The 27934-nt window shown below is 41.6% G+C and overlaps 2 protein-coding genes across 3 annotated transcripts; one reads left to right on the top strand and one right to left on the bottom strand.

The window, feature by feature from the left end:
- Positions 1-568: 568 nt before the first annotated feature.
- On the top strand, positions 569-24188 carry sestd1 (SEC14 and spectrin domains 1). 2 transcript variants are annotated; one of them, XM_069663162.1, is made up of 19 exons: positions 569-808; positions 2807-2876; positions 2991-3099; positions 5329-5419; positions 5524-5637; positions 10965-11078; positions 11179-11273; positions 12075-12130; positions 13436-13507; positions 15680-15837; positions 17719-17841; positions 18121-18315; positions 18673-18787; positions 18905-19070; positions 19369-19450; positions 19537-19659; positions 19993-20184; positions 20305-20408; positions 21504-24188. In XM_069663162.1, exons 2-19 carry the CDS (start codon positions 2807-2809, stop codon positions 21772-21774), a joined length of 2250 nt encoding a protein of 749 aa, XP_069519263.1. In that variant the 5' UTR covers positions 569-808; the 3' UTR covers positions 21775-24188. The 2 variants fall into 2 exon arrangements, with proteins under 2 accessions (XP_069519263.1, XP_069519262.1); XM_069663161.1 differs by having other exon boundaries at positions 21483-24188.
- A 268-nt stretch (positions 24189-24456) lies between these two features.
- Positions 24457-27671, bottom strand: dnajc15 (DnaJ (Hsp40) homolog, subfamily C, member 15). Its single transcript, XM_069663310.1, has 6 exons — positions 27564-27671; positions 26547-26598; positions 26262-26335; positions 25764-25840; positions 25587-25657; positions 24457-25422 (listed from the first exon to the last, which is right to left on the bottom strand). Exons 1-6 carry the CDS (start codon positions 27669-27671, stop codon positions 25352-25354), a joined length of 453 nt encoding a protein of 150 aa, XP_069519411.1. The 3' UTR covers positions 24457-25351.
- Positions 27672-27934: the final 263 nt, after the last annotated feature.

Raw genomic sequence — 27934 nt, 5'->3', positions numbered from 1 at the left:
CTGTCTGTGGCCCCGCCCCGGATGCACGGCTTGTGCGTTACAAACGTGAACATGCTTTTACCGGAAAAGTGACTCCAAGACCTTCAAAATAAATGCACAAGAAACATACAACTTCGCACAAACATCAATTTCTTTTTAAAGTTTGCTAATATATGCAAAACAGTGGCGCCATAATTCAAGTATAATTTGCAAACGGATGCATACACGATTCGCAATTTGTCAGAATGAAATACGTACCGGAAATACGTAAGAAATCTCAAACTAGCCTAACTAAGAATTCTCAACAAACTTTAATGGACTGAAATAAATAAGTAAGTTCATACAAAAATCTAAAATATATTTAAAAACAAGAAATAGTCAATCAAGACAAAATCGTACATAAGAATGTAATTGAAATCTGTATTTACCTGGTACATGTCTAAAAAAAAATCAGTGTTAAGGCTTCTGGTGAGTGCGGACGTGTTTCACCAAATATACGTGGCTCCTTCGGGCTTTTATTTCGAATGTTGCTTTACCGGAAGTCGTACTCATGAATTCAGCTTCACTGAGGCTGCGCAGAGCAGCGAGGTTCAACGCCTGCATACTGTGTGCCTCCACTGTTGTTCAAAACGAACGGATAACAAACTGTGATGTTCGGGGATTTTTAATGGGGAACAGATCAAACATCTGCTGAGAAACCTGCTTCAGAGGAGAACAGAGGACGAGGAGGAGAAGAAGAACTGCAGAGGAAAAGGAGGGACAGAGGAGAAGAGGAGGAGGACAGGGAGAAAAAATCGGGACATTATAATGCTGCGGATTTGAGTGAAAGGTAAGAAAATCCGCCTCATCAATACTTATTGCTGATTGATTCCAGAGTCGTTGATACAGAGTGGCTCCAGGCAAAAGGGAGGGAGGTTAGAAACCGCAGCCACCGCAGCCCGCAGCTGCTGAATGTAGGTCATTGTGTCTGTGGGCCGAGCCGAACCAAGCCGAGACAAACCGAGCCGGGCCGGGCCGTCCTGCAGCTGCAGCTGCAGCCAGGCCGCAGGCAGGCTGAGGAGGAGGAGGATGATGAAGATAAAGCCCTGCGGCAGGACCGACTGACTGGTACAGCAGTAACCAGCCTCAATTATCGCTACTAATACAGCTACTACTAGCCTACAAGTAATGATAACAATAGTAATCGTAATTCCTCCTACATATGGATCATATTAAGGAGTTATTATTTTGAAACAGTTTATCAAAATAGTTAAAGCAAACGTTTCAAAAGTACCTGAAAACTTGGTTTCTTAATTTGGAGTATCTCTCAACTAAATAATATTTAAGTCCGGATTAAAGCAACATTAAAGTTAAACTTTTCTAAAGAAATAACATTTATTTTCTTCATCGATGGATAAGCTCTAACATTCTCAGCTAATCTGTTTAGTCAGGACTGATGTCTGTTTTTTCAGATTTAATAAAACAATAAAATAACAAACTAACGAATGTGATAAGACATCTGAACACAAAACACCAATGAGAAACAATTCCTCATTTGGAAAAAACTGAAACTGTGGTAGAAATATTGGGTTAATGTAGGATCACATCACTCGTAGTAAGAAGCTGAAACTCTAATTTGATTCCTAAATAAAGGGATTTGTGTCAAATCACGTCAGCTCGGCTTAGAAATCGTATAAGCCTACCACACAAAAGTGTGTCAGGGTAATGTTGAACTTACTTCAATCTGATTACAATTTTGTGTTTGAGCCTGAGATTCTTAACAAACGTTTAAATATGAATACAGTCTGTAAATTGTACATATGTAGGCTACTTTATACACACATACTACTGTAAAACTGGGACTGTGGACTAGTCTATTGCGTCTGTGCTCTAGTGTGTGAGCTAGCAGACTTTGTGGGCTAGGGTCTGTGATTGTCGGCTCTGAGTTTGTTGACTAGGCATTCTCAGCTGCGGGCTGGTTTCTTGGAAAGTAGACTAACTTATGAACCTGCTGGCAAGTCTCGTCAGTGCCTGAACGTGTGTACTAGAGATTGCCTTGTGACTCAACCTGTATGGGGACTAGTGTCTGAATCTGTGGTCCAGTGTCTGAAGCTGTGGGCTAGTGTCTGAAACTTTGGGCTAGTGTCTGAACCTGTGGGCTAGGGTCTGAACCTGTGGGCTAGGGTCTGAACTTGTGGGTCAGTGTCTGAACCTGTGGGCTAGTGTCTGAACTTGTGGGTCAGTGTCTGAACTTGTGGGTCAGTGTCTGAACCTGTGGGCTAGGGACTGAACCTGTGGGCTAGTGTCTAAGCATGTTGGCTAATATTTGAGTCTGTGGGCCAGTGTTTGAACCTGTGGGCCAGTGTCTGAACCTGTGGGCTAGTGTCTGAACTTGTGGGTCAGTGTCTGAACCTTTGGGCCAGTGTGTAAACCTGTGGGCTAGTGTCTGAACCTGTAGGCCAGTTTGTAAACCTGTGGGCTAGTGTCTGAACTTGTGGGTCAGTGTCTGAACCTGTGGGCTAGTGTCTAAACCTGTGGGCCAGTGTCTGAACCTGTGGGCTATTGTCTAAACCTGTGGGCTAGTGTCTGAACCTGTGGGCCAGTGTCTGAACCTGTGGGCTAGTGGAACTAATATCTGACTAATATCAGACATTAGCCCATGGCCTAATGTCTAAACCAGTCAACTAGTCTCTAAGATTGTGAACTGTTATTTAAGAATCAGGGCTAGTGCCTGAGCCTGAGGATCCCAGTGTAAACTTGTCGACTACTTTCTGATTTATTAAACTTAAACAGAATCTAAATGTGAACCTATCTCTTTAAGTGTTTGTGTTTGTGTTTGTGTTTACAGATGTCAAACATTAACATGGAAGCAACCGGCATACTCCCCATCCTCAAGAAGAAGCTGGCCTTTCTGTCAGGTAGGACACACGCACACTCATACAGTCAGTCTGAGGACCATGTAATCTACCATGACATGCTGTTTAATCAGTAATCATATGCCCCCCCCTCGCTACTTCTCTGTCTCTCATTAGGGGGCAAAGACCGGCGCAGTGGCCTCATCCTGACCATCCCTCTCAGTTCAGATCAGACCAGCATGGAGGAGCTCAGCGCCACACTGGACTACCTGCTCAGTATCCCCAGGTATACACACACATTTAAGACGAGCAGTTCTGGCAGTAGCGACACTCTGGTTTGTGTCATGCAAACAAAGGACTGTTTAGTCTAATTTTTAACGTGTTTGGACATGTTCGGGGTTATCTTGTCACTAAAGTGCTGCTGGATCTGCACTTTATCTTGGCTTTAGAGTAAGAATCCTGCATGTTCAGCTGCATTACTCTAAAAGGCTTAACGGATGATTCCAGTCTGGTACAACGTGGATCTTACCGTTTTGGCACCAATACGAGACAAACCAGACTATAAGATGATCCCTCCCTGCCCAGCAGCTATTTGAAATTTGAAACATATTAATCCTAGGCATGTTAGGAAAGTTTTCCGAAGGTACAATCCAACATTCCTCTTAAATATTTCCTGTAAGCAAAAGTGAAGTTTTTTCCATTCAAGCATTAAATAAATCCCACATTTTGCCGCTTGTTTTTCAGTCGCACACTCTCTCCCAGTCTCCTGTCAGGCTCTTGGAAGTGGTCAGAATGATTCATGCTGTTTTTCTGACAGCGGTAATTGTTGGCAGCTTGACAGATGATCCGGTCCCTGTTTTATTACTGCAGTAAAAATGTCAGCAGCTGCCTTCAACTCGTTATCACTCACCGGGATTTTATTTTTTCTAAAACACCTTGCACAAGCTGTTTGAAATTCAGGCAGGCTAAACAGGGCACGATTAGAAAAACAACTGCAACATTAACAAACATGATACTTGGGCCCGGACCATATTTGAGGTCTTTTTATTTCTCTTTTATATCTATTATGAGAACACAGCAGCTATGAAGTGAGTACAGTATTAAAATAACAATAACAAAAATGGCAGGAGTTGTAATGACCTTGGGTTGTCCTTTAAATCCTTGCATATAAATTTGCCAGCTCTTGCAGTACAGAGTCTTTTAGTGTTTGGAAGCTCCATTGGAAGTCAACTTCTGATTGGGGAACAAATTGCTCCAATCTGATCCACCAGCATGAAAAAGGTTCTTTTCAGGTTAGAACACCCTATTTTGAGCATTTTGACCAAAGACTGTATATAAAGATGGACTTAGTGTCGCTATCTGCTCTCATTGTACAAAATTGAAGCCAAAATAGCCAGGTAGGTGATGTCATCTGGAGCCAGAGCTGCGCAGTAGAGGTCGGCGGGTGGAGCCGCCGTAGCCACTTCCGCTAACCAAAACAACTTACTGAAAAAAACAACAGCAAAGTCCCGCACGTCGTCGTGTTTAACAGCAGAACAGCTTCTTGTGTTGGTCTGAAGCAGACGTTCACAGATGTGGAAACTTCAATGACTGTGGTTATTGTTTTTGTTACGTCTCCTCTCGCGGATCCTCCTCCACTCTGCTAATCCAGAACAGATCGGCTGCAGGAGCCGGATTTGTCAACAGAGCTGTCAATCATCCTTTTTACAGCATCAAATAACTAATTAAAAATAAACGAACACTTGGATGCAAATCAGCATGATAGGAACTAACTATAATGACAGAAACCATGTTTGAAAAAAATGTATTTTGATTTTATAGTTTGACTCATGTCCCATCTGTTAACATGGAGGAGGCGGGCTTTATGACCTACACTGCAGGAGGTCAGCAGGGGGCTTTTATTTATTTCATTTTATATACTTTTAAACAGTCTATGATTTTGACTAAAAAGAAAATGGGTCTTAATAGTTTATTTCCATTTGGAACCAAAAAAGTTGCAGGTTTATCTTGACTGAGAAGAGTCACCATATTCATAAATATAAAATACTGACATATAAAAACGTATTTGCCGACTCTATGTAGAGTTCACGTTACACTTGGGGCCCCTTCAGCTAAGCAGCTGCAAATAAATAACCTTCTTGCATGTGTCTTTTATGTCTTCGTCTGATTATAGCTGGTCCATGCTTGTAATTTATACGGCGGTGACGCATCCTTGATTATAATATCTCCTCAAAACTGATGGAAACTTGGCTGGTTTGATGGATAGCTTCAAGGCTCCAAGGATCCTGCGTGCTCTCGTTTAAAGAAACATTACTCAGTTGGTGGAGCACTACGAGTAATCCCCACTCCAACGCTTCAGAAGCAGCCTTCACACTCAGCTATATTTACGCTCAGATTATTGTACAACAAACTGGGGCTTGTTTGTTGGAAGAGGGAACCAAAATTCTGAATGAACAGGAGACTGTGTTAATGTTGTGTGTATTGTTCTATAAGATCCTTCCTCTCTCTCTCTTAGTGAGAAGTGTAAGGCTCGGGGGTTCACCGTCATCGTGGACGGACGAAAGTCTCAGTGGAACATCGTAAAGACAGTGGTGCTCATGTTGCAGGTACAAACCTATAATTTTAGTCCCCATAATAACACACGGCTGCATTACCTTGTCAGGATGTTTTAAAGGAGAGGATGATGATGACGCTGTTGTTGCCGTTTCAGAATGTGATCCCAGCCGAGGTGTCGCTGGTCTGCGTGGTGAAGCCAGATGAATTCTGGGATAAGAAGGTCACACATTTCTGCTTCTGGAAGGAGAAAGACCGCCTGGGCTTTGAGGTGAGTGTCTCAGCTGCTTCTTGCTGAATGCTTCGAGGCAAACAACATATTTTATGTGCAGCGAGCAGCCTCTCACGCAATGAGAGGTAATGATATTAGAACGAGAGGTTTGTGAGGATTTTGATTGTGTAACTTACTTGTACTTTGTGCAACGTGAACTTTGTGTGATTCTTTCTCAATCTGAGGCTTGTTTCTAAGAAAATTCTGGACATTTGTTGAAATGTGAAAGCTGCTTTTGTTCTCGAGTACAGGTCAATCCAAGATGCATTTCTGGTCGACTTCTAAATGTTGGGTTTGGTTCTTTCTTGCATTAAAACGACTAAATAACCTGTAACCTCTGGTTCTCCACAACCTGAACTTTTTAAGAACCATGTGAGGCTTTGGATGCAAGGTTCCTCTTTGTGTTTTCTACTGTGTGTTACAAACTGTGATAATGCAGCAAATGGACCAATTTTGTAACTTATTATTCAAGCCATATATGGGTCCATCGACGGCAGTTTCGATTGGTTGATTATTGGTGCATGACTTTGGTAGGAACTGAAATATCTCTTTAGGATGGATGATCAGAAAGGTTTTTACCAACCTATGTCATTACTAGAGGATTGTACTGACTTTTTATTCCAGTGCCACCATGGTCATGTTCAGACTACCAGCCTGATGACAACTTTTGGCACATCCTGATTCTATCCAAATTGATTTTAGGAAATACGTTGAATGCGATTCTTCCTAATTGGATCCAATCCACAAAGCTGGTGTTCTCTGTAATCGATAGAAGCAATAATATTTGAAATTGGCGCCATAGCTGTGGAGAACATTATACAAACAGCTTGTGGTTTCACCCATTATACATTCCTACAACACCCAGCATGCATTGCGCCCCTCCCACTGAAAGGAACGGCCCAGCGAGAGACACTGGAGTTAAATACTACCGTTTTCGCTGCAGGCAACGGCTCAGAGCGGGACAGAATCCGAAATACGATGACAATATACCAACTGGATCGTCTAAAAAGTCTTAAGGTCTGCAGTCTACATTTCAAACCTGACGATTTTGAACGAGACGTGACATCAGACGTGGGCGTGCTAGATTGAGGAAGTGTAGTTTAGCGAGCGTTTTACGTCATCTGGCGGAGGTTTTCCAGGGCCCATTAGAGAAGCGGATAGCGTCCTCCAAAGGAACAGAGCGACATTGCATTTTTTTCCTAACATAAATGCATTAGCTCCACATAATAGCATGATAGGACTGAGGTTGAAAATCGGCAAACTGGCCCTTTAAGAACACGTTAGCATTGGCATCAATTCCGGCCTCCTAAATCCAACAGTCTTCCTGTCTCAAACGAGTGTTGAATCCTAACTTCTGCCAGCTGTTGAGAAACCCCTCGAGTCCACCTTTTGGCCTTTTTCTTCTCCAAACATTCAGCGGTTTCGTAATGTTGCACAGATCTAGTTTTTATTTCCCACAGCTTGAAAGGCAAAAATGTGTTGTTTGTTGAACAGCCTCACTCAAGGCCGAGGCGGAAAATCGTGCCATCAAAGAGAAGAGCAGGACGATCCGAACCGCCCAGTTCTGATTCAAGCTTGGAAGTAACCTCAGAGGCAAACAGACCTTCTGTGTGTCTGATTTCTGCTCTTGACACGGACAGCTTGGTCCAAAAAAAGCACAAACACGGAACTCTGGAATTGTGTTTGTACCTTACACCAAACAAAGAGAAAGTGAGCCAGCTATGAGAGCCTTTAGCATCGTCCATTGTCCTGTGTGCTGCTGGAAACCTGAGCCAGGAGAGTGTGTTCAGAGTGTGTGCTGTGCGTGTGATTTTTCTTTTTTGGCCAGCCCCATTCTCTATTATAACAGATGGTTTTACCGGCAGAGATCAGTAGTCACTGTGACCCAGATTTCAGCAGCCATGTTGGCTCCACCGTTGTTGCCACGGTAACGGGAGCAAGTTGCTGTGTCTGCTGAAAGTTGCTGCGGACAGATAATCCAAATTCGCAATCGACGATCAAATTGCTGTACGTTTTGTTTTGAGTAAGCCGAGTTATGATTGTGTGCCGAGGGCAGAGGCTGTCGGTGCGTTCAAGGACGCTCTGACATTTAAGAGCCGGCTGCTGAAGAGCAACAGTTTCCATGCTGTGTGTGTTGGATTATTTGAATACTAAATATATTTTGACAGAAAGGATTCATGAATTAACTTGTGTGTGCTCATCTTCTACCTTTATTCTAACACTGACACTCTAAACACACACACAGCTGCTGGAAGGGAGATTCCAGCCACGGTGTCAAAATGTGACTCATCTTAACTATGGAGTGTGTGTGGATGTCACGGTGGGGTGTGTGGCGTACAGCTGCTCTCGAGTCTGACCTAACACTTAAATAAACACACAGAGTTGAGTCAAGTTTCTCTGTCATCATCTGCTGCAGTGACAACTGGAGGACGGAGTCGTTACCAGCTGTCTGTCTGAGCAGGTTTATTTGTAAAGCAGCCTTTTATAAACGTGCAGTTCAGGGTGTTGTAGCGACTGATTGTAACTTGCATCATTAACAGAATGTAGGTGAACAAATGTGTGACGTTTTTTTCTTCATAGATGATGATCTTTTATAAAACCTCAGATCTGCTCGTAGGCCGTTTTAGAACACAGAACTCTCTATGCTCGGATTTAGAAATCGCTCAGGGACGATGAGGGAGGTTTGTCTTGTGATCCAAAAACTCTCAGCTGTTGAGTTGAGACTGAAGCAGGGCTAGAAACCTATGGGTGATCAGCATTTGTGTATAAAAACAACTAATAAATGGCCTGAAGAATGCTCTAAACTTTGCCTCGTGAGTACAAAGTTCTCATTTAAAAGATGTAGAAATTTTATATAAAGAAGTATAACTTTAAAGGGGCAGTATTTTGCTAATTTCAAACTTCATATTTCACTCTGTGATACCTGCGGAGTAGCTTAGCATAATTTACAGTAAAAAAAAAGTCATGTGTCTCACACTGGTGCTGTGTGCAGGCCCTCATACAGCCTCTGCCTGAAACGACTCACTCAGCTCTGTCCCTTTTAGAAACCCCGCCCCTACAAGCCCACTTTCTTCGGAAGCCTGCTGAGGCTTCACTTTGTGAGGTCACAAAGTGCAGCGTGTGAAACCTGTTGTTCACAGCAGCCTGCAGACTGAGCTGAGAAGCCTGGGGATTACTCCAACATACTTTTACCTGCTGATTTGAAACTTCACCCACGTTTAGTCTGGACATCCAACATCGTAACATTATATATATGTCTTTAAATGTGAAACAGCAAAATACCCCCTCTTTAAGAAGAATCTGATTCTTCCATGCTGACTGTAAAATGTTCTAATAAAACCAAGGCTGCGTCTAATAGCCAAAGTTTCCTTGACCTTGATGGAAACTCTTGACTACATAATTATGTGATTAATGCTGACGTGGGTCTGCTGTAGTGAAACTAAAATGTTCCCATAATAGACTACTAAAAATGTATAGTGTTGCTTGCAGGCTATAGAAACATAGGGCAAAGTTTTTTTTAATTAACACAAAGGTTTAAATGAAATAAAAAAGGAAGGTTACAGTCATAAAGGTGAAATAAGAAGGTTTTCACATTGAGAATAGTTGCTTATGGTCATCCTCCTGTCCTTCATATTCATCAACGTGAATCCTTATTAGTATGATTGTAAAATAATTGTCAAATATATGCAAGATGGGCCTAATTTGCTCGCAGCACATATCTGCTACTGTACATATATTATCATTCTTAAGTTTCAGACATGTTGAATTAAAACATCACCTGTTTAAAAATGTCTCATATCCCTTCTGTGTTATATAATGTAACAATGTTGGATGTCCAGACTAAACGTGGGTGAAGTTTCAAATCTGTAGGTTGAAGTATGTTGGAGTAATCCCCAGGCTTCTCCGCTCAGTTTGCAGGCTGCTGTGAACGCCAAGTTTCACACAGTTTTTTCTACATGCTGCACTTTGTGACATCACAAAGTGCAGCCTCAGCAGGCTCCAGAGAGCTGGCCAATCAGAAGAAAGCGGGCTTGTAGAGGCGGGGTTTCTTAAAGGGACAGAGCTGACTGAGTCTTGTCAGGCAGAGGCTGTATGAGGGCCTGCACAGAGCACCAGTGTGAGGAGTTTTTTAACTGTAAATGATGCTAAGCTACTCCACAGGTATCACAGAGTGAAATATGAAGCTTGAAATTAGCATAATACCCACCCTTTAACTTACATGATGATCTGTTTCCTTTGTCAGTCGTGGTTATTGCCCAGTATCATAATGCGTTGTTTTAAATGTAGCTACCGCAAGGAATTGTGTGACTGCATTAGCCCCTGTCCTTTCATAAAGAAAGCCCCATTTTTCCTGCTATAGAGGAAATAAGAACTCAAGCCTTGAAGCACCTTTTTTTTTATTACAGCATTTAGAGAACTTGGTGAACTCTTATCGTGACTGCTACTTACTGTACGTACCTCAAGGTCATTTCACCAAGTTAGGAATCTTCCTATGCTGTCCGACCGCAGCATAGGACTATAATTATGTCTACAGAAAATGCCCTCCCTGAAATACTGAGTCAACAAATGGCCGGGCTACATGAATAATATGTCTGAGCTGCATCACCGCCTCGAGTACACACGGGCTGCTCCCCTTCTCCGTCTTAGCTCCTCTTGCAGAGCATTTTGAGGAGCCAGCAATTACTCATTACACTAAGCATCCCAACTGCCTCATAATGTGTACAGATTATTAAGTAACGTTTAGTTATTAGCTTGACATAATAACTCCAGCAGGCAGTTAGTAGGAATTTGTTGCTGAAAAGAGCAGATGTGAGGGAGCAATAAAAGCAGCAATAAAAGCACTAAATAAAAGTTAAAATGAGTTTTCAACATCAGGCTGAAATGATCCAATAATTAAAAACTGTGTCACTGAGTGTGCTGCTGTTCGGGACGACTATTTGGAACTAGTTTTCCCAGAATGAGCTGAGATAAACTTAAAAATGAGAAAATAGAAGATTTTGGACCAATGAGGAAAAAGGAAGCCATGTAAAGCTGAGCTCTTCTGTTTTTGGGTCACTGGCTGATGGGAGGAGAAGTAAGAAGGAGAGGCCTCAGTTATGAAACAACTCTTGTCCTGCATCTAACATTACATTAGAAGAAGGCTTATGAAAGATACCTTGCCTGCAGTCATTTTGACAAATCAATGTGCAACTTTTAGTCCGATAAGCTTCCTGTAAACATCCTGCTGCAGCTAATCAATATTTCTGCCATGTGTCGGCCTTTCTACGTAATGAAACAGCTTGTTATTGTTTGATTTAATAACATCCTCTCTGTGTGCTTCCTGTCAGGTGATCCTGGTTTCGGCCAATAAGCTGACTCGTTACATTGAGCCATGTCAGCTAACGGACGACTTTGGAGGAAGCCTCGACTACGACCACAGCGACTGGCTCAACAAGAGACTGGTCTGTTGTACTTTCATTATTAAAATGGATTTAATAAAAATCCTAGTTCCCAAATCAGCTTTGAGTAGCTTTGTTCATTATTTGTTATTATTTGTTAAAGGTGTTTGAGAAGTTCACCAAGGAGTCGACGTCACTGCTGGACGAGCTGTCCATGATCAACGATAGTGACAAGAGCAGCACTGTGGACAAGGAAAAGTACGCACACACTATATGCTAATATAGCCTAGCCAAAGGCACAGCTAGCTTTGCCTTTATGGTATTATATATACAGTGAATAGGGTCAGATGCAGCATGCAGCAAAGGGCCAAGGGTCGGAGTAGAGCCCAGGGCCGCTGCGTCGAGGACTGTGTCTCTATACACGGGGTGTGCGCTTTAACAGCTGAGCTAAACCAGCGCCCCACCAACACTGAAAGTTAAAGGGCGCGCTATTAGCTAGCTAACATTATTTAGCTAATTTTAGGAAAAGCTAAAGAAGGCTTTAGCTGGCGAAATGTGTTAGCTAAACTGTAGCTTAAGGCTAAAAGTTAGCCAACATTAGCATTCTTCTGTAGACACAATCTTAACCATGAACAATAAGTTGTATTTCTCTAATTGTACTGCATTTTTGGAGCCATCTGGCACTATAATTTCCTGCAGGATTAATAAAGTATCTATCTTATCTTATCTTTAAGGTAAAGCATTTAAAGCTAGCTATTTAAGTCAATGTACAGTGCTTACATTAGCAACATGCATAAACCTTAATGAGGATAAAAGCCACTGAAATAATGTAAGTGAGGCAGGTAGATGATCGGGGTGTCTTTTAGCATATTAACATTCTTCCACGCATGAATAAGGTAAATACATTCTACTCATACATTTACTGATTAAAAAGAATGTTTCCATCCCCCCTTACCTGTTGCTTTTACTTCTTTTGGGGAGGTCAAATTCATAATTAGGATGGGTCAAATCGCCCCATGCAATATGAAGTATGCTAACGTGTCTGTCTTTCCTGTGCAGATCAGCTGACTGTGCCCTCCTGCCATCCTTTGACCCTGAAACTGTCCTTCAGACCGGTAAGTATCATCTTTGTCTGATTTAAGCTCCTTTCAAATGTTAAATGTGTTGTAATTTTTTCTTTTAAGATCAGAGAGGAAATTGTATTTTATTCTTAAAAGGCTGTAACTGTGGAAGGAATGCACTTGATTTGTCTATCACAGACTGCCCATAACCTTCTTAGGATAAAAAAAGGACACTAGATTTTATCTCCCATCTCTAAAACGTCACAAGGAAGGGATTTTTTAAAGTCGAGGTGAAATGAAAAATGTAATTTTAATCCTTTCAGATCACATCCCCGGTAATATTGTGCATCTATTTGACAACATAGGCAAAAAAAATACAGAAAATCCATTTCTTCGTATTCTTATATCAACATCAGATCATTTTTTCTTCCTTTAAAAAAGAAAATATCCCGCGTGCTTACGTAAGTTAGCACCAACCAATTTCAACCAATCAATCTGCAACATTTAGCCGCAGAGCACCAAGAACGCTCAGTCAGTTAGCTAGCTACTGCGCTGTGGAGAACGTTTGTCTACGCCCACTTCTCAACGATCAAATCAAATCCCTCTAATGATATGTCCCGCCTGCACGTCCTGTTTCACTCGGAAATATGTCACGATACGGAAGCTAGATACTCTCAGAATGCCGTTTCAGCTCGACTTTAATGACCAGAATAGAGAAGAGTATGATTAGATCAATGCTGTATCAATGCTTGTTTGAGCACCTGACTTCTGTTTTAAGAAATACTAGCTAAAAAAAACCCTGCTTTATTAGCTGTATTACACTCATGTAAAATGTGTCTTTACCTCCTTTAAGTGCAGTGCAATAGAGGTACAAAGAGAGCTCAAAATAACTCAACCAGCGCCCTGTATTTAACTTGCTTGCTCATTTACTGTGTGCTCAACTTCAGTTCTGTTGGCGCTCATCAGGCCTGGGTAGAGATTTAAAAGATATAGCTGTGGATTCAAGTAGCCTAACGTGTGGGACGGGCTCGCCCCGACCTGGAGGAGAGGGGTGGGGACAAGGAGGTCTCGGGTACTTAGCCCGCTCCCTCCAAGACCTGGAGCTAAATAGACACTAGAGATGGATGAATGATGGACGCCTGTGTTAACTGTACTGAGCGGCCTGTGTCTGAGTGTCGGGCAGAGGTGAAAGGAGTCTTTGTTTGTGGTACCACCCTCCTCCCTCCACCAGCTCCTTTCATAATGTAACATCGTGTGCGCAAACACTGGCGTGTTATTGTTTCAGATGCTTTTATAACAGGCTTTTAAATCTCAAGCCAACCCCTCTGTCTCTCTCTCTGTCTCTGTTTCTGTCTGCAGGTCATGAGCTGCTGTCGGAGCTGCAGCAGCGTCGTTTTAACGGCACAGAGGGAGGAGGAGGAGGACAGGGAGGTGAGGAACTTGGCGTCAGTGTACTGGTCTTAGACATATGGATAGATATGTAAAGAATAGAGGGTTAAATTAATGTTATATGTATTCTTTAGTTTAATTTTCTTTCACTTAGCTGTTGTTGTTGGAGTTAGATACTTTAATGCAGCTATTCAGCCTTTCACGAGTGCTGTATATGGCACTAGAGTGAGAAGGAGAGTGAGAGGGCCCAATTCACAGTGACTCAGACCTCGGTTACAGTGTCTCTGTCCTCATAACTCTTCACCAAGCTGAGTAACAGTCATAAAACAAAAACATGAATAAAACAAATCATTATATCCACTTAGTATTTCCTGACTGCGTCCGATGCTGCTCTCAGAGTTCAGCCTAATGTTATCGACTCTGTCAAGCTCTTTATTGGATTTTGGGAAGCTCACACTTTACGTTACCTGAGATGGCGTTATGTTTGCCAAACTCATCAATCAGTCCTTATACTAAGAGCCCTCTCCGCTGTAGCATGAAATGGGAAACAAGTGTGTAAGCAAACAAGCCAAACAGGATTACATTAAGATGAAATAAGTCTGATCTTACTTTTCCTGATCTTACTTTTAATGTTATATAATCTACAATACAAAAACAAGGCTATAGCTCTATTTCTGTCTTCTACATCAACTGGTGAATATGCTAACCTTTTACATGGAACGTGTTAGCTTTAGCCTCAGTTATTTATGACAATATCATAGTTATCAGGTGCCCATTTCAGACCCTCCTACTTTAAAAAAAAAAAGGGTAAATATATAATTTTTTTCATTTGCTTGTTTTATTATTATTCTATATATAATTGTATTTATTTATTTTCTTATTATTATTGTACATGTACATATATTTATTTTATTATTATATATAATTGTATTTATTTATTTATTTTGTTTTTATTATTGTACATGTACATTTATTTATTTTCTTATTATATATAATTGTATTTATTTATTTATTTATTTTTTATTATTGTACATATACACTTATTTATTTTATTATTATATAATTGTATTTATTTTATAATTATTATAGATATACTTAAATTAATTAATTAATTTTATTATTATTATTTATTTTATTTTTTTATTGTATTTGTAGAGATTTTATGTGGGACCAGGTGGGCCTAAAATAGGCCTTAATGTTTAATGTATTTTATTGACCTGCTCCATTAATAAATACATCTTTAAAAAAACAGGTAAGTTAGTCTGAAGGCACTTTAAACCGACTCATGGAGCTAACGTTAGCTTAATTAGCGAGCTCGCTACAACTGATAAAAACTGCTAGCCACAGGTGTCAGTTTCAAAAAAGAGGTGAGAGGAGAAGCTGCTTTGTGTACATCTGTTAAAAACCAAGGTCCCTTTGTTTTACAAACTAATTAGAATTTTAGTTTTTAATCTGCCACAAGATGTGTGCGAGTATGAAACACTGTAGCTAAGTTGCTAAGGGGGGCGGGGCTAAGTTAATGGTCAACTATAATATTTCTGTTCAGAACCTTAAAACTCTCTCAAATGTATTTGTCTTTATTTTAAGTGTGTTTGTTTATGTTTATGTAAAAAAAAACATCTTATTTTAAATTGTTTTGTGGTCTTCTGACTTTGGCTCAACCCGCTCAACATTTTGAGATGAACTGGAGCAACGACTGCGAGCCCGACTTATCAGCCAGCATCAGCGTTGGACTGAACTAATGCTCGTTTGGCTGACTGAGAGAAAATCCCTGCAGCCACGCTCCAAAATCTGCTGAAAAGCCTGAAAGCAGAAGAGAGGCTTTTACAGCCGCAGATTAATGCTTATGGTTTATATAGGACATGCTGAACTGTCACATAATGTTTGGCCATGTAGTGTATGTTTTTTATTAGTGACAGACATCTGAATCTCTGCAGAAAAGCTTCTACAAACACTTCAGATGCTGGCTGTTTTTAAGATTACTCAGTTGAAATGAGTGTATATATTTTCTAATGGTGCCAGGGCTTTACTCCCAGTGCTGGGATGGTACTGGGATTAAATGCCGACAGTGAAGTACCCTGACCTTACAGACTGATTTGATATTTTCAATGACCTAAAAAAGGAAAAATCACTGGTACACTTTGTCCATTTTGTCCAGAGGAAAGGGACCCTAAAGATCTTCTGCCTGACCTCTCTCTGACCTCTGACCTCCAGGTCCAGCCTGGTGTCCCATGGAGGAGGAGCTGCTGGCTCAGCCTCAGGTGATGAAGCTGCTGGACTCACTCAGGGAGCAGTACACCAAATACCAGGAGCTCTGCAGGCAGCGAAACAAACGCACCCAGCTCGACGAGATCCACGCCAAGGTCATGCAGGTAACACACGCTGAGTTGTAGAGACAGCTGTGAACCTGTGTCGAAAATTGAGCTCAGGTGTGTCAACAAGCAGTTTGGGAACGCTACTTGAAAGCCTCTGACTTCTTATGGTAGTTTTTATATAAATTACATATAACGTTCTAGCTTTAGAGGTGCTGATAAACAGACTGTGCAAGGCTACCAGTGTCCAAACGTTTGCACTTTTTGTGCTATGCTAGGCTAAGCTAACTGGTTGTTTGCTATAGCTTTATGTTTGCTGGACATTTGAGAGGAATCAGAGTTCATATATAACTCTCTTAAAGAAAAGAAAATACAAACTATACAAATGTGGAATTTTGTCCTCCAGCTACTCACAAGTCTGTATATATCTCCTCTTGGTCTTTAAAAGTCTCCTGCCCTGATTCTTTTATCATCACGTCTTCGACCTTTGACCCTCGGAAACAGTGAGTCAGCTCCACTGCACTCTCATTACGAGTAGACTCCGCTGTGTTTAGTAGGGTTCCTCTGAGCCGCGGGGGCTCGTGGGTAACGCCACCGTCTTGGAGACGAGCCTGGGGTTGCCATGGCAACAGAATCATGTCGGCCGGTAGCCTGGAGGATTTGAGGTGGCGGGGGGTGCTGGCCTAGTTCTGGATCGAACTGTGTGTGTGTGTGTGTTTGCGTGGGCTCTTTAAGGCATCACTGACCTGATAAATACAATTAAATCATGATACTGACACACACATCTGGATGGATGCTTCCAGATGTTAGGACTGTAGTGTGCTACGGTGAACATTCAACGCCTTACAAAACCATTATGGTGTATATGATTTTATTTTGTAATAATAATGTGTTTTTATTTAATATTTTAAAAGTTATAATATAAATGTGTACAAATTTGTTCTTTTTTTTCTCTGGGAATCTCTTATTTATCAGTGCACGCTGTAGTTTAAAGGGACATACCGCCAATTTTACCTCTGAAGTTTGGTTTATGATGTCATCATGGTCAAGGTCTCGTATTGGAGTTCAAAGCTTGTTACATTTTAAGCGAAACTTGTGACATGGAGTTTGAAAGCTGTGAGAATTTACCAAGCAGAAAGGGTGTATCTAGAAACATTAGTTTTATTGTGGGATATGTAGCATACAGTGTTTTCGGAGCTTGACTCACAGTGGGTAATAAAGGTCAGGGTGTTTCTGCCTCTGCTGCCTTCATTTTGACAATACTTCTTTTGTCTCCTCCTACTTAATGAAAGAACCATGATACTGGAAATATCTGGAATGCCCCTTTTTTAAAGGCCAATTTAGAAATTCAATAATACTTTTTATAACTTTTGCATGATCTCATTTAATCCCCACAACTCAGATGCCTCAGCTGTCAGTTTTCAGTTGTACTTTTTGTTTTGCAGCTGGCTGTACTGGGCTGTCAGGAATTAAAGTAAATCAAGTGTATAGAGGATAACAAGGACAACTGACTTAAACATTTACTTTTTATTTTATTCTAGAAAAGGTTTATGAACAGGAACCTAACCTATCATGTAATACCCAGTTTCACAGCATGTGAAGTAGAGCCTGAGAGCCCCCTGCTGGTCGCTCTGCTGAACTACAGCTCAGAGACTCAATAAAGAACTGTCTCTCTCAGTAGGCCTTTTTCACAGAGGACATTTTGACCTGGCACAGTAGGAAAAGAACAAGTGTCAACGAGGAAAGTAAAGAGATAAACGAGTTAAACAACATTATAAACGTTTACTTCTTAGTCAAATCTGGTTAAAGAGCTCTAACTGTGAGTCAGCTGGAATTGTCTCTGTAGAGAAAATGGATCTGAATCTTACTTCTGGCACCAGCACCTCCTACTTCTCCTTCAACAGGGGATCACAAAGTCTGTATTTTGTGTCTTTGTCTCAGGTGGTCACCTGGCTGCAGGGTCCAGGCTCAGAGCTTTTGAAGACTCAGCAGGAGATCGGAGACTCGATGCGAGCGGCTCAGGCCCTGCAGCAGAAACACGAGGAGATCGAGAGTCAGCACAGTGTAAGGAAACGCCCTGATGTGATCATGTTTGTCCTTTGATGCTTCCTCTCTGTTGTTGCTACTTCAACGGTTAAAACTGTCACTCTTAAAACATTGCATAGGACACTTTGATATTGTGATCACTGCAGCGGCTTAGGCCCAGAGCATCACAAAACTGAACATCATAACTTTCTTAAAGGGGTTTTGTGTCAGGCTGCCCTAGTTTTGGCACAGTTGGGAACAAAGCCTTGTTAGTCACCTTGGTGGTAAATACGAACACTGCTGCTTCTGTGCGTGCAGGAATGGTTTGCGGTGTACGTGGAGTTGAACCAGCAGATCGCTGCCTTGCTCAGTGCCGGGGAGGAGGAGGAAGTGGTGGAGCTGAAGGCTCTGCAGCAGCAGCTGAGTGACGTTTGCTACAGACAGGCGGCTCATCTGGAGGGCCGACAGAACGTCCTGCAGGCGGCGCAGACCTTCCACAGCACTACGCAGGAGGTAACACACACACACACACCAAAACATGCACACACACTCTGCATCAGCTGTTTTTTTTTTTTATGTTTAGACTTAAAAAAAAACCTGTGTTCAAAGAAAACCCTCAGGGGCTGTTTGCAGTTTCATCTGCGTCCAGTACCGAGGTAGGTCCAGGACACATCTACCTTAGTTCAGCTCAAACACTGTAGCCAGAGGAAAACTGCTGGCTTTGCACATCAGGAGAAGATTTTTCACAGCTCTGAAAGAGGTACGCTGAAAATAAAGGCGAGGATTCCAGGATGAGGTGTGGAAAGAAAATAAGAATGAAATAAACATTTTTTTTTCAGAGCAATCAAAGCTCTGTGTTTGTCTCTGCAGTTGTCCCAGCTGTTGGACGGTCTACTGGGCATGCTCTGTGCGGACGTGGCTCCAGCTGACGGAGCTTCGATTCAACAAAACCTCAAACTGTTGGAGGAGAAGCTGCAGACTGTTGGTTCGTGCTCTCATATAACTAACTTTCTTTTTGTGACGTTATTCTACATATTCACATGAAAGCAAAGACACTTTGTAAACTGATGGGTGTAATGAAGATCGTCTCCCCTCCATGCAGAGGCGGGTCTCTCTGCTCTGCGTCAGAAGGGGTCCACGTTGATGGAGCAGATGTGCAGCCAGCCGCCGTGGACTCTGGAGGAAACGGAGAGTCCAGCTGGAGAACAGCAGGACAACGTTCAGCACGTCCAGTCTGTGATGGAGGAGATGCAGCTGCGCAAGCAGAGGTCACTTTCTTTGCCTTTGTACTTTTCACAGCTGAGTCCAGCAGGGAGCCACTTAGGGTGTCTTTTATCAGTCTTTGTGAGAAGTTGAAATATGATACTGACTTCCTAAAGACATTTGCATCTACGTGTTTTAGCGCCTGGAGCCTCTTCTCCTAGTATTCCAAAACTACAGTACCCATAAGTCTTTCAAGTTTTACCAGGCATTTAGACTTTTTTGTACAGCACCATTTATAACTGTAGCAAAACTTAAAAGGCCTTTAACCGAGTGTGTGTTTGTATTTGTTTGTGTGTGTTGCAGGTGTGAGGACATGGTGGACGTGAGGAGACTAAAGATGCTACAGATGGTCCAACTGTTCAAGTGCGAAGAGGACGCGTTACAGGTAAGACACAAGAAGACACTTACAGTACGAGAAGGCACACAACTATACTTCCTGTTCTGATGAGACGATGGTCCGTGCGTGTTCAGGCAGTGGAGTGGCTCGGCGAGCTGATGGACGCCCTGTTGAAGACTCACGTCAGGCTGGGCGACGACTCTCAGGAGAACAGGACCATGTTGGACAAACACAGGAAGTTTGTGGATGTTGCTCAGGTGAGACATTTCCAGGCTGCTCATTTTATCCTTTATTTTGAAATAATATTGATTAGGGCAGATTTGTTTATAATTACAAACGTATATAACGCCAACAAATTGATCCTTTACACCCGCAATAGAAATGTAACAATTTTACTACCAGTGGCGCTTTGCCTGAACAAAAATCGCCCCCAGAAACATCACAGGAAATGACACATAAGCCTTCTGCGAAAAAGTGCACTGACTGATCTGCATCGTCATCTGCTGAGTCATGCTTGAGACATCTGAAAAGCAAAACCCTACCAGACAATAACCGTCCTTCTCTGTCCTCCTTCCTGTGTCTTTAATCAGAGCACCTATGATTACGGCCGTCAGCTGCTGCAGGCGACAGTCGTCCTCTGTCAGTCTCTGCGCTGCACGACGCGCTCCTCGGGAGACACCCTGCCGAGACTCAACCGAGTCTGGAAACAGTTCAGCGTCAGCGCTGAGGAGAGACAACAAAGGCTGGAGCTGGCCCTGAACTTCCACACAGCCGCTGAGAGGGTAATGTTATAGAAATTAAACAGAGCATCTGCAGTGGGCATGCTCGGTGAAGTAGGTGATGAACAGGGAAGATAAAAGTATAAATAATGTTTCTGTATCTGTGTTTTAACTTTGTTTCAGGTGCTACAGCAGGAATGTGTGGACGCAGAGTCTTTGGATGAAGTCGACTCTTCTGGGAAAACTCTGCTGGACAGACTGACGTTGCCTGTTATCTTTCCTGATGGGTACATACACACACACATTTTCTAGGCTAATGCAAGTCCAAAGTTTACCGTGTTTTAAAGTTATAATCTCAAGATTTCAGTTTCGTTCTCTTTGGCGGCACCTTATGGTGATAAACGGTAATTGCGGGAGCACACTTCCCAGATATCCAAACAGTGTTGCATGTGTGACGTCCACGGTTGGCTCCGGTTGTAACTCTTGATTTTCCTGGCTGACGGTCGCTTTCCTTTTCAGACTGTTTGCTTCATCTGAGCGTCGAGTTTGTTTCTTTTTCTTTGGATTCTCACTTCTTGTTGAAGTTGTATCTGTAGTCATCCATCTTTTCTTTGTTTGTTCAGCCATAGTAGATTACTGTTTACTCGCAACACTTGCAGAGAGCGGAAAAGCAGCCGCTTAGCTCCGCCTACCCTCTCTGGCAGACCAACCACTGCTGGGTGATGGAAAACTCGTCACTAACTGGGCGCCGCTTGTGATTTTTACCGCGAAAGTTGCCTCAGACACCCAGTCTGTAATACAGCAAATGCAAAGGCTTTCATCAGTGGGCCATAGGCTCAATAAGTAGTTTGGTCTATACCAACTCCTGAGAAGAATATCTGGCTCTTCGCTGCTAAATGTTCCACTTTATTTACTAGCAAGCCTCTAACTGTGTCTGTCTGCTGGTTGGTACTGAGCCGGGTGTACATGCCGTTTTTCTTTAGCTTCGTAATTGAAAACGGGTGTGATGAGAGCGGCTAAAGTGAACCCAAACAGTAAATGTATGGACTACATAACGATGATTTAAAGCCACTTAAAATTGGGAGTGCCCTGGAGTTCAAATGTTTATAGCGGTTCCACGTAGCCGCCTATTCCCTGCTTAACTTCAAACCTGTCTGACTCTAAACTATCAACAAAAAAATATCTATAAAAAACAAGGGAAACTTTTTACATTTTTCATATTAAAAATTAAATATAGCCACTTTTAAGCCCTACTGACTTTGTGTCCCCACTTGGGCAGCTGGTCCCCATAACGTGACTGTGTTGAAAAGTTGATATATATACAAGAACACACACAAACACACTTCATGCAATGTAAGTAGTTTGAATTCTTGTGGTTCCAGGAGCGAGCAGTACTTTGGGACTCCCAGCGACACGGCGGCGGCAGCAGAGGGCGTCAGAGAGCGCCTCCTGCTGGTGGAGGAGCGACGGCTGCAGCTGCAGGAGGCGAGGCTTCACAATGACGACGATGAGGAGGAGATGCTAAACGGGCAGGAAGGACGGCTAGATGTGATTGGAGAGGAACTGAGCGAGAAAGAGGAGCAAGATGAAGAGGAAGAAGAGGAGGTGGGGGAGCAGGATGAAGACTTGGAGAGAGCGACACAGGACTGCTAATGGATCCCCGATGATGTTAAACCAAGCAGCCTTAATGAAGCTCGTTAATGAAGGGCTGCTGATTTATTTCCATCCTAACAGCCAATTTGTTCTCCCTGAAACAGGATCGTCCTCGTTCGGTTGCTTCTGTTGCACTGCAGTAGTAATTTGTCCTCTGATGGTATTTCGTTACAATGAGACTACATTTCCCATCAGCCTCACTGCTTCTCCTTCGTGCAAGAGGACAAACAAGTTGGATGTGATTTCTCAGCGTTCTTTCACTCCATTCAGAATAAACTTTAGAAGCTATGCGCTTGAAGAACGGCACCCTCTGACTGTTTTTCAGCTGATAAGCGATGCAGCAGGAACCCAAATGTAAAATACTGGAGGTATTTACTGGAATTATTAATATTAACGTCTCTGGATGCTCTGTTGATGACGATCAACTGTAACATATTCAGTTTACATAAGAATACTCCTAATGTACACCTAAAACCACCTCATCCTTCCCAGCATGCCATTTGCTTACCTGTGTAAGCAGAGCTTTCATGGTGCTAACGTAGTTACCAATTCTTGTCTGTGCCTCATCTTGACTTCCTGTTACTTTTCTTTTCTGTTACTTTAACATCCGAGGAGTCATCGGCAGCTCTAACACACTCGGTGTGCGGCGTTGGTCCTGCTTTTTGCAAATGCCTCTTTTTTTCGTGGGTCCAAATGTGCTGATGGCAAATGACCAGACTGTAAAAACTGTGACCTCAGCACCTCGTATGTTACGCTGTGGTTTGAATAACATACCAAGCACTGACGACACATCGTCAGCCTCATGCCGGAAAACCCTTAACAATAGTGTTTTGCCCGACAAAATTTTGCACTAATGAAATTTGCATCAACGTTGTCATGGATACCATCAATATACGGGAAACTAAACCTGCAGAAAATAAAATAAAATGCATTCTTTTCTTTATGCATTTAAGAAGTGTAATGAGAAAAAAATGTTTCTTGCACACAATTTAATAATTTGTACTCTCAGATCAATAATTTGTGCTCACGATTTAGCACCTTTATGCAGTTAGTTCCAGTCCATCTGTATATATAGATTGACGACACGTCTCCATCTGCTCTCATTGTACGAAAATTGATGCCAAAATAGCCCCTGTGATAGGCGCCGCCATCATGCGACGGTGACGTCATTTGGAGCCAGAGTTGCGCAGTAGAGATCAGCGGGTGGAGCCGCCGTAGCCACTTCTGCTAACCAAAACACACACAAAACAGCAAAGATGCCGCACGTCGGCGTGTTTAACAGCAGAACAGCTTCTTGTGTTGGTCTGAAGCAGACGTTCACAGGTATGGAAACTTCAATGACTGTAGTGACTGTTTTAGTTACATCTCCTCTCCCGAACAGATCGGCTGCAGGAGCCGTATTTGTCAACAGAGCTGTCAATCATCATTTTTACAGCATCAAATAACTAATTAAAAAATTAAATTGTCAGAATGAACACTTGGACATAAATCAGCATGATTTTGATTTTATAGTTTGACTCATGTCTCATCTGTTAACATGGAGGAGGCGGGCTTCATGACCTATACTGCAGCCAGTCAGCAGGGGGCGATAGAGAGGGTTTGGGAGCAGTTATGTCGTCCATCTTTTTATACAGTCTATGGCTGACACTCTCTGAATGGTTTGCTCAAATTAATTGCAGTTTTCCTTCAAACAGATCTGTGGATATACTTTCAATTTTGGCTTTCTAAATATAACCCGACTGTGCCCCAAGTCTTTAAGAGTGTATAAACACTTGGCTTCAGGGTTCTGGAGTTCTTCATAAATGTATCATTAATCAAATGAATGAATGCACGAGAGAGGAAGTGAAATATGTAACCGATATTAAATTGAGAGCACATATTCTTACGTTTTGTGCACAAACATTTTTGGGATCCGTGTATCTGTACGTTCGCCAGGGACAGATGAACTGATTTATAAGCAAAAAATTATTCTAATTTCAACCATCTTAACCTCACTGAGTGATTTTAGGTGAAATGGTCCGTGGGAGTTGTAGTCATTAAAATGTATCCATCATGCTTACATCTTTGAAGGACCCACCGGCTACAACCACTTCACTGCTCTTCAGAAACCGTCTCGCTCTGGTCCAGACTAACCACAAACTGAGGTGACATCTGATAGCAGTCCTGTACACGGACTGGGAGCCCAGAGACTCGTGGTCATTTGCCAACAAGGTACACTAAGAGCAGGACAGATTCCTTTAGTATTTATTTGACTTTTTTTTTTGTTTTGAAACAAACCTCGCTGTGGTTGGTATTTGTGACCAATAACTGCTGCTGTAAGTCTAACCGCTAAAAACTGTGTCTTGCTTTCTGTCCCTTACATCTGACATCGAGATGAAATCATCCTCTAAATAAAGAAGCCTTTTGAAACTGCATTTAAGGTGTTTTATATTTGTGAAAAAAGTAAATCAGTAAGTTAAACATAAAGAAAGAGCAGCAAAGACTTCCATTCAACAGAGTAAGCCAGGCCTGAGAGCACCATTCCGTAAGTTACTAGTTAATAGTTTACCTGCTCTTCAGTAAGCATGTCACTCTCTGACTTTACACTCTTATGCCTTATATATTGTCACATACAAAGTACGAGTACTAAGTTATGAGAAACACTATAAAAACATAATCTTTAACACAGACACAGAAATACTGTAAATGTTTTCACATAAAGTTTATTTTAAGAAAAAGGAAGTTTTACAACTTCCACATTAAATGTTAACACATGGAAATTACTCTAAATGAATCTACTGTCCTTTCAATAGATGACATTGTTCCCTAATACCTTATATCCCCAGAGTTGTACACTCATAAATACATTTTATAGACGCTGTATATAAGAAGTGGACTTCATGCATCACTTTGCCTCTAATTTTGGCCGTTGCCGTCTTGATTTCCTGCCTCCAGACATGGCCTCATCTGCAGTGGAGTGTGGATACAAACTGCTTCACTACCATCGTGACTGAGAGGTCGGTATGTTAGCAACTTGTCAGTCACAAAGTAGCCTTATACTTGAGTATGTTACAGACTATTTTCCTCTAACGGGACACCATGCTGTATTCAAGATTGAGAGCATAAACCCGTTGGAAAATGTTTAGTGAGGTAATTAATCAACCTAGAATAGTGTAATTTTCTCATATACTTCTATGCAATCTGACTTTTTTGAACCTGTGGAGTCGCCCCCTGCTGGTCAAAACAAAGAACGCAGATTAAAGGCACTTCCACATTGACTGCGTCCACTTCTTTCATACAGTCTCTGTATACACAGCAAAGTCATGAACTCAGCAGCAGCACTGTTCCTTTTTTGAGCTATTTCTATATGTAGAACAGCTTTCCATAAAACCTAAACTAATATTTAAAATGTAATATCCTTCACTCTTAGTTGACATACATATTCATAATGTAAAAATATTAAGTCAGAGATAAGTTAAATTTTGATGTCAGCAATGTTTCCAGATCTGGGTGGACGTCTTGTTGTTGATGGAGCAGTGCCAGCTGAGATGATGCACGCGAGGATGGAAGTCTTTAAAGTGTTCGTTAGAAGTGCAGGTCATCGCCGGGACTCCTTGTCCATAAGATCTTTGGCCTCGTTGATCTTAGCCGCAAGGTATGGTGACCCACCTGCATGCACACACACAAACACATATTTATGTCTCTGGCCTCTACTATACATTTTACACGTCAAACAGATACATAATTTAGAGTTAATTGATCGTCCAACACTAACTGCAGTCTGCATATCTGACTTGGCTTCCATCACTTTAAATGTTCTGCTTTAAGCGTACCTTTATCTGGATGGTTCAGGATCATAATCCTCCTGTGGGCTTCGCGTACCTTGGCCTTAGTGGTGTTTGGACTGGACAAAAACACAAGTGATACATCCATGTGAGTAATCAAACAAACAACACTAATTTTCTGAGCTGCGAGACGCGCAACTTAAAGACAACATCTCATCATCTTACCCGACTCCAAGAACCAGACTGGCCTCTCGTCTGGACATCTTCTGCTCAAAACCTCCTTTGTAATATGCTGAGAAAGCCTGTGGTGACAGAAAAGGAAGGGAGATGTAATTGTCAATATTATTATAGTTATCAGAGAATGTGAAACAATGTTTTTTATGCATCTTGCATCCTCAAGCTTGTACATAAAAACAAGGACTGTAAGCACAACTTGGCAGTCTACATGCAGTTGGTTGTTCTGCAATTTAAGCTTGTGATTAGTTTGAACCTTAATACCTTAAGAATTAAAATCAAGGTAAGCATCGCCATCTTTCCATGCATAGAACCTGAATGATTTAGCTTGTATGTCACGACAGTAGCCGAGTATTATTTTAGTTACGCCTCATTTGAGGCTGCAGAGGTTCAAGGTCAAGTCAGGTTGAATCCAAGTTAATATCCATATCTTGCCAGTTTTCTTCAACTCGATTGGTATTCAGGTCTAGTATTATTCTGATAACTCACCGATGAGGGCATCTTTCTGACAGTCTCCGTGAAAACTTGTCCAAGTGGCTTCCACAGCTGGAATGCATAGCGGCCTGTGGATCAATCACACAAAAACAGTTCGAAATCAAACGCATTTCTAAATAAAAACACAGCAACCAAAAGCAAAACATTTAAACAGGAAATTAGAGTAAAAAGAGTAATGGATAAAAGTATTATTTTCAATAATACTGAAAGCCTGAAGTACAATAATGCACATGCAAAGCCAATAACATCATCTTGGATATTGAGGTAAATTATTCTTACCTGCAAAACCTGCAGCAGCCACACCGAGACCCACTGCAATCAGAGTCCCACCCTGTCGAAAACAAAACATCCAGCAGTTATCACACTTGGGTAGACGGGTCTATAACAAAAATACCTGAAGACCTGTGAAGCAGCTTAAGCATTCTTTGTTTGATCTTTCAAATCATATGCCAAATAAGCTTCTGACATGCAATACAATCTGTATTCAAGAAATCTAATTGTGAAGACATGAACTAAATACATTTTTGGATCATTTAAAAGAGAGAAGAAAACTAAAGCTTCATATTCAATAGTACATAGTACAAATAGTAGTAAATAATGTTCCACACTAAAGCTTTGTGTTGTGACTTACTAGTCTGACTGCTTGTCGTGCTATTTCTATAAAAGTTTCAAACCCTACAATTGTATAGTCCCCTAGAGTTTAGTTTTACAATATCCCAGGCAGCTTAACATCTCTAACCACAGTGGTAGACTGCAAAAGGACCATCTTGTGTGTAAAGACTATAACAGCTCGTAAAACATTATGTAACAAAGATGTATAGGGCCTTAAGTGACATATGGTAAACTGTCACAATTTTTACATTTATAATGTGAACGTTACAATATTGTTTTTACCTGCAATAGTTTAGATCAATGTAGAATTTAAGTTATTTTTTTCAGAAATATCATCAGTATTTTGTTAGTGTTGGCTCAAAACTATAGTCTTAAGGTTTTCCACGTTGGAATAGCTAATTACATAATACTCCTGTTTAGTTTAACTGGCTGTGGTTTGAACGTCCCTGCATAAAGAAAATACACTGTTAAGAGGGGAAATACAAAAACCCGTTTAACGTTTACTTTAGCTAACTACCCATTTAGCCAACTGTCATTTCGCCAGCCACTGCAAGAGCAGAGACCTGCGTTTACATTTGCTAACGGTCATGGCGGTTACCTAACCCACGCTTTAGCAGGTAAAATTCACCCTGATTCACTTTGACAGACTCCAACAATGTCTTAAATCTTAAAAAAGATACTCACCAGTCGTCTGTCTATCTCTGCGTCGCTCCTAACGCTTGTTTTTGGAGCGTATTCGGCATACCGCATCATGTCTCCTCCATCCACGGTCATCCTACCGGCGCTCGCCATGTTGCCCGAATATTAAAGTCACGCGATATCCCAGAGAATATCCGCTTGTAACTTTCAAAATAAAACTCGATGTACGCGCTAACTTCCGGTAATATCAAGCAACTCCGGTAGCCTCTAAACCTAAACAAAATGTCATAAAAAGTTCCCGAAGTTAAAATCTTTATAAATTACAAGTTACTATGTATAATGTTGTATATTAAAAACAGCTGAAATTACTACGTTTGACAAAAACTTGTACAACGTATTTAATTATGTAGGTTGAA

Source organism: Semicossyphus pulcher, unplaced genomic scaffold (assembly GCF_022749685.1).
Source record: "Semicossyphus pulcher isolate SPU_LCO1_2020_fin unplaced genomic scaffold, fSemPul1.0.p SCAF_15, whole genome shotgun sequence".
Lineage (NCBI taxonomy): Eukaryota > Metazoa > Chordata > Actinopteri > Labriformes > Labridae > Semicossyphus > Semicossyphus pulcher.
Note: the sequence above shows the minus strand (reverse complement) of the source record. Positions and strands in the feature narration are given on the sequence as shown.

Coding starts and splice junctions, on each gene's coding strand:
- sestd1 (XM_069663161.1), top strand. CDS start 2,807: ATGTCAAACATTAACATGGAAGCAACCGGCATACTCCCCATCCTCAAG. Junction 17,842..18,120: donor AGATCGAGAGTCAGCACAGT/GTAAGGAAACGC, acceptor CTGTGCGTGCAG/GAATGGTTTGCGGTGTACGT. Junction 18,316..18,672: donor TCCACAGCACTACGCAGGAG/GTAACACACACA, acceptor TTGTCTCTGCAG/TTGTCCCAGCTGTTGGACGG.
- dnajc15 (XM_069663310.1), bottom strand. CDS start 27,671: ATGGCGAGCGCCGGTAGGATGACCGTGGATGGAGGAGACATGATGCGG. Junction 26,599..27,563: donor CAGAGATAGACAGACGACTG/GTGAGTATCTTT, acceptor TGTTTTCGACAG/GGTGGGACTCTGATTGCAGT. Junction 25,658..25,763: donor AGTCTGGTTCTTGGAGTCGG/GTAAGATGATGA, acceptor GTTTTTGTCCAG/TCCAAACACCACTAAGGCCA.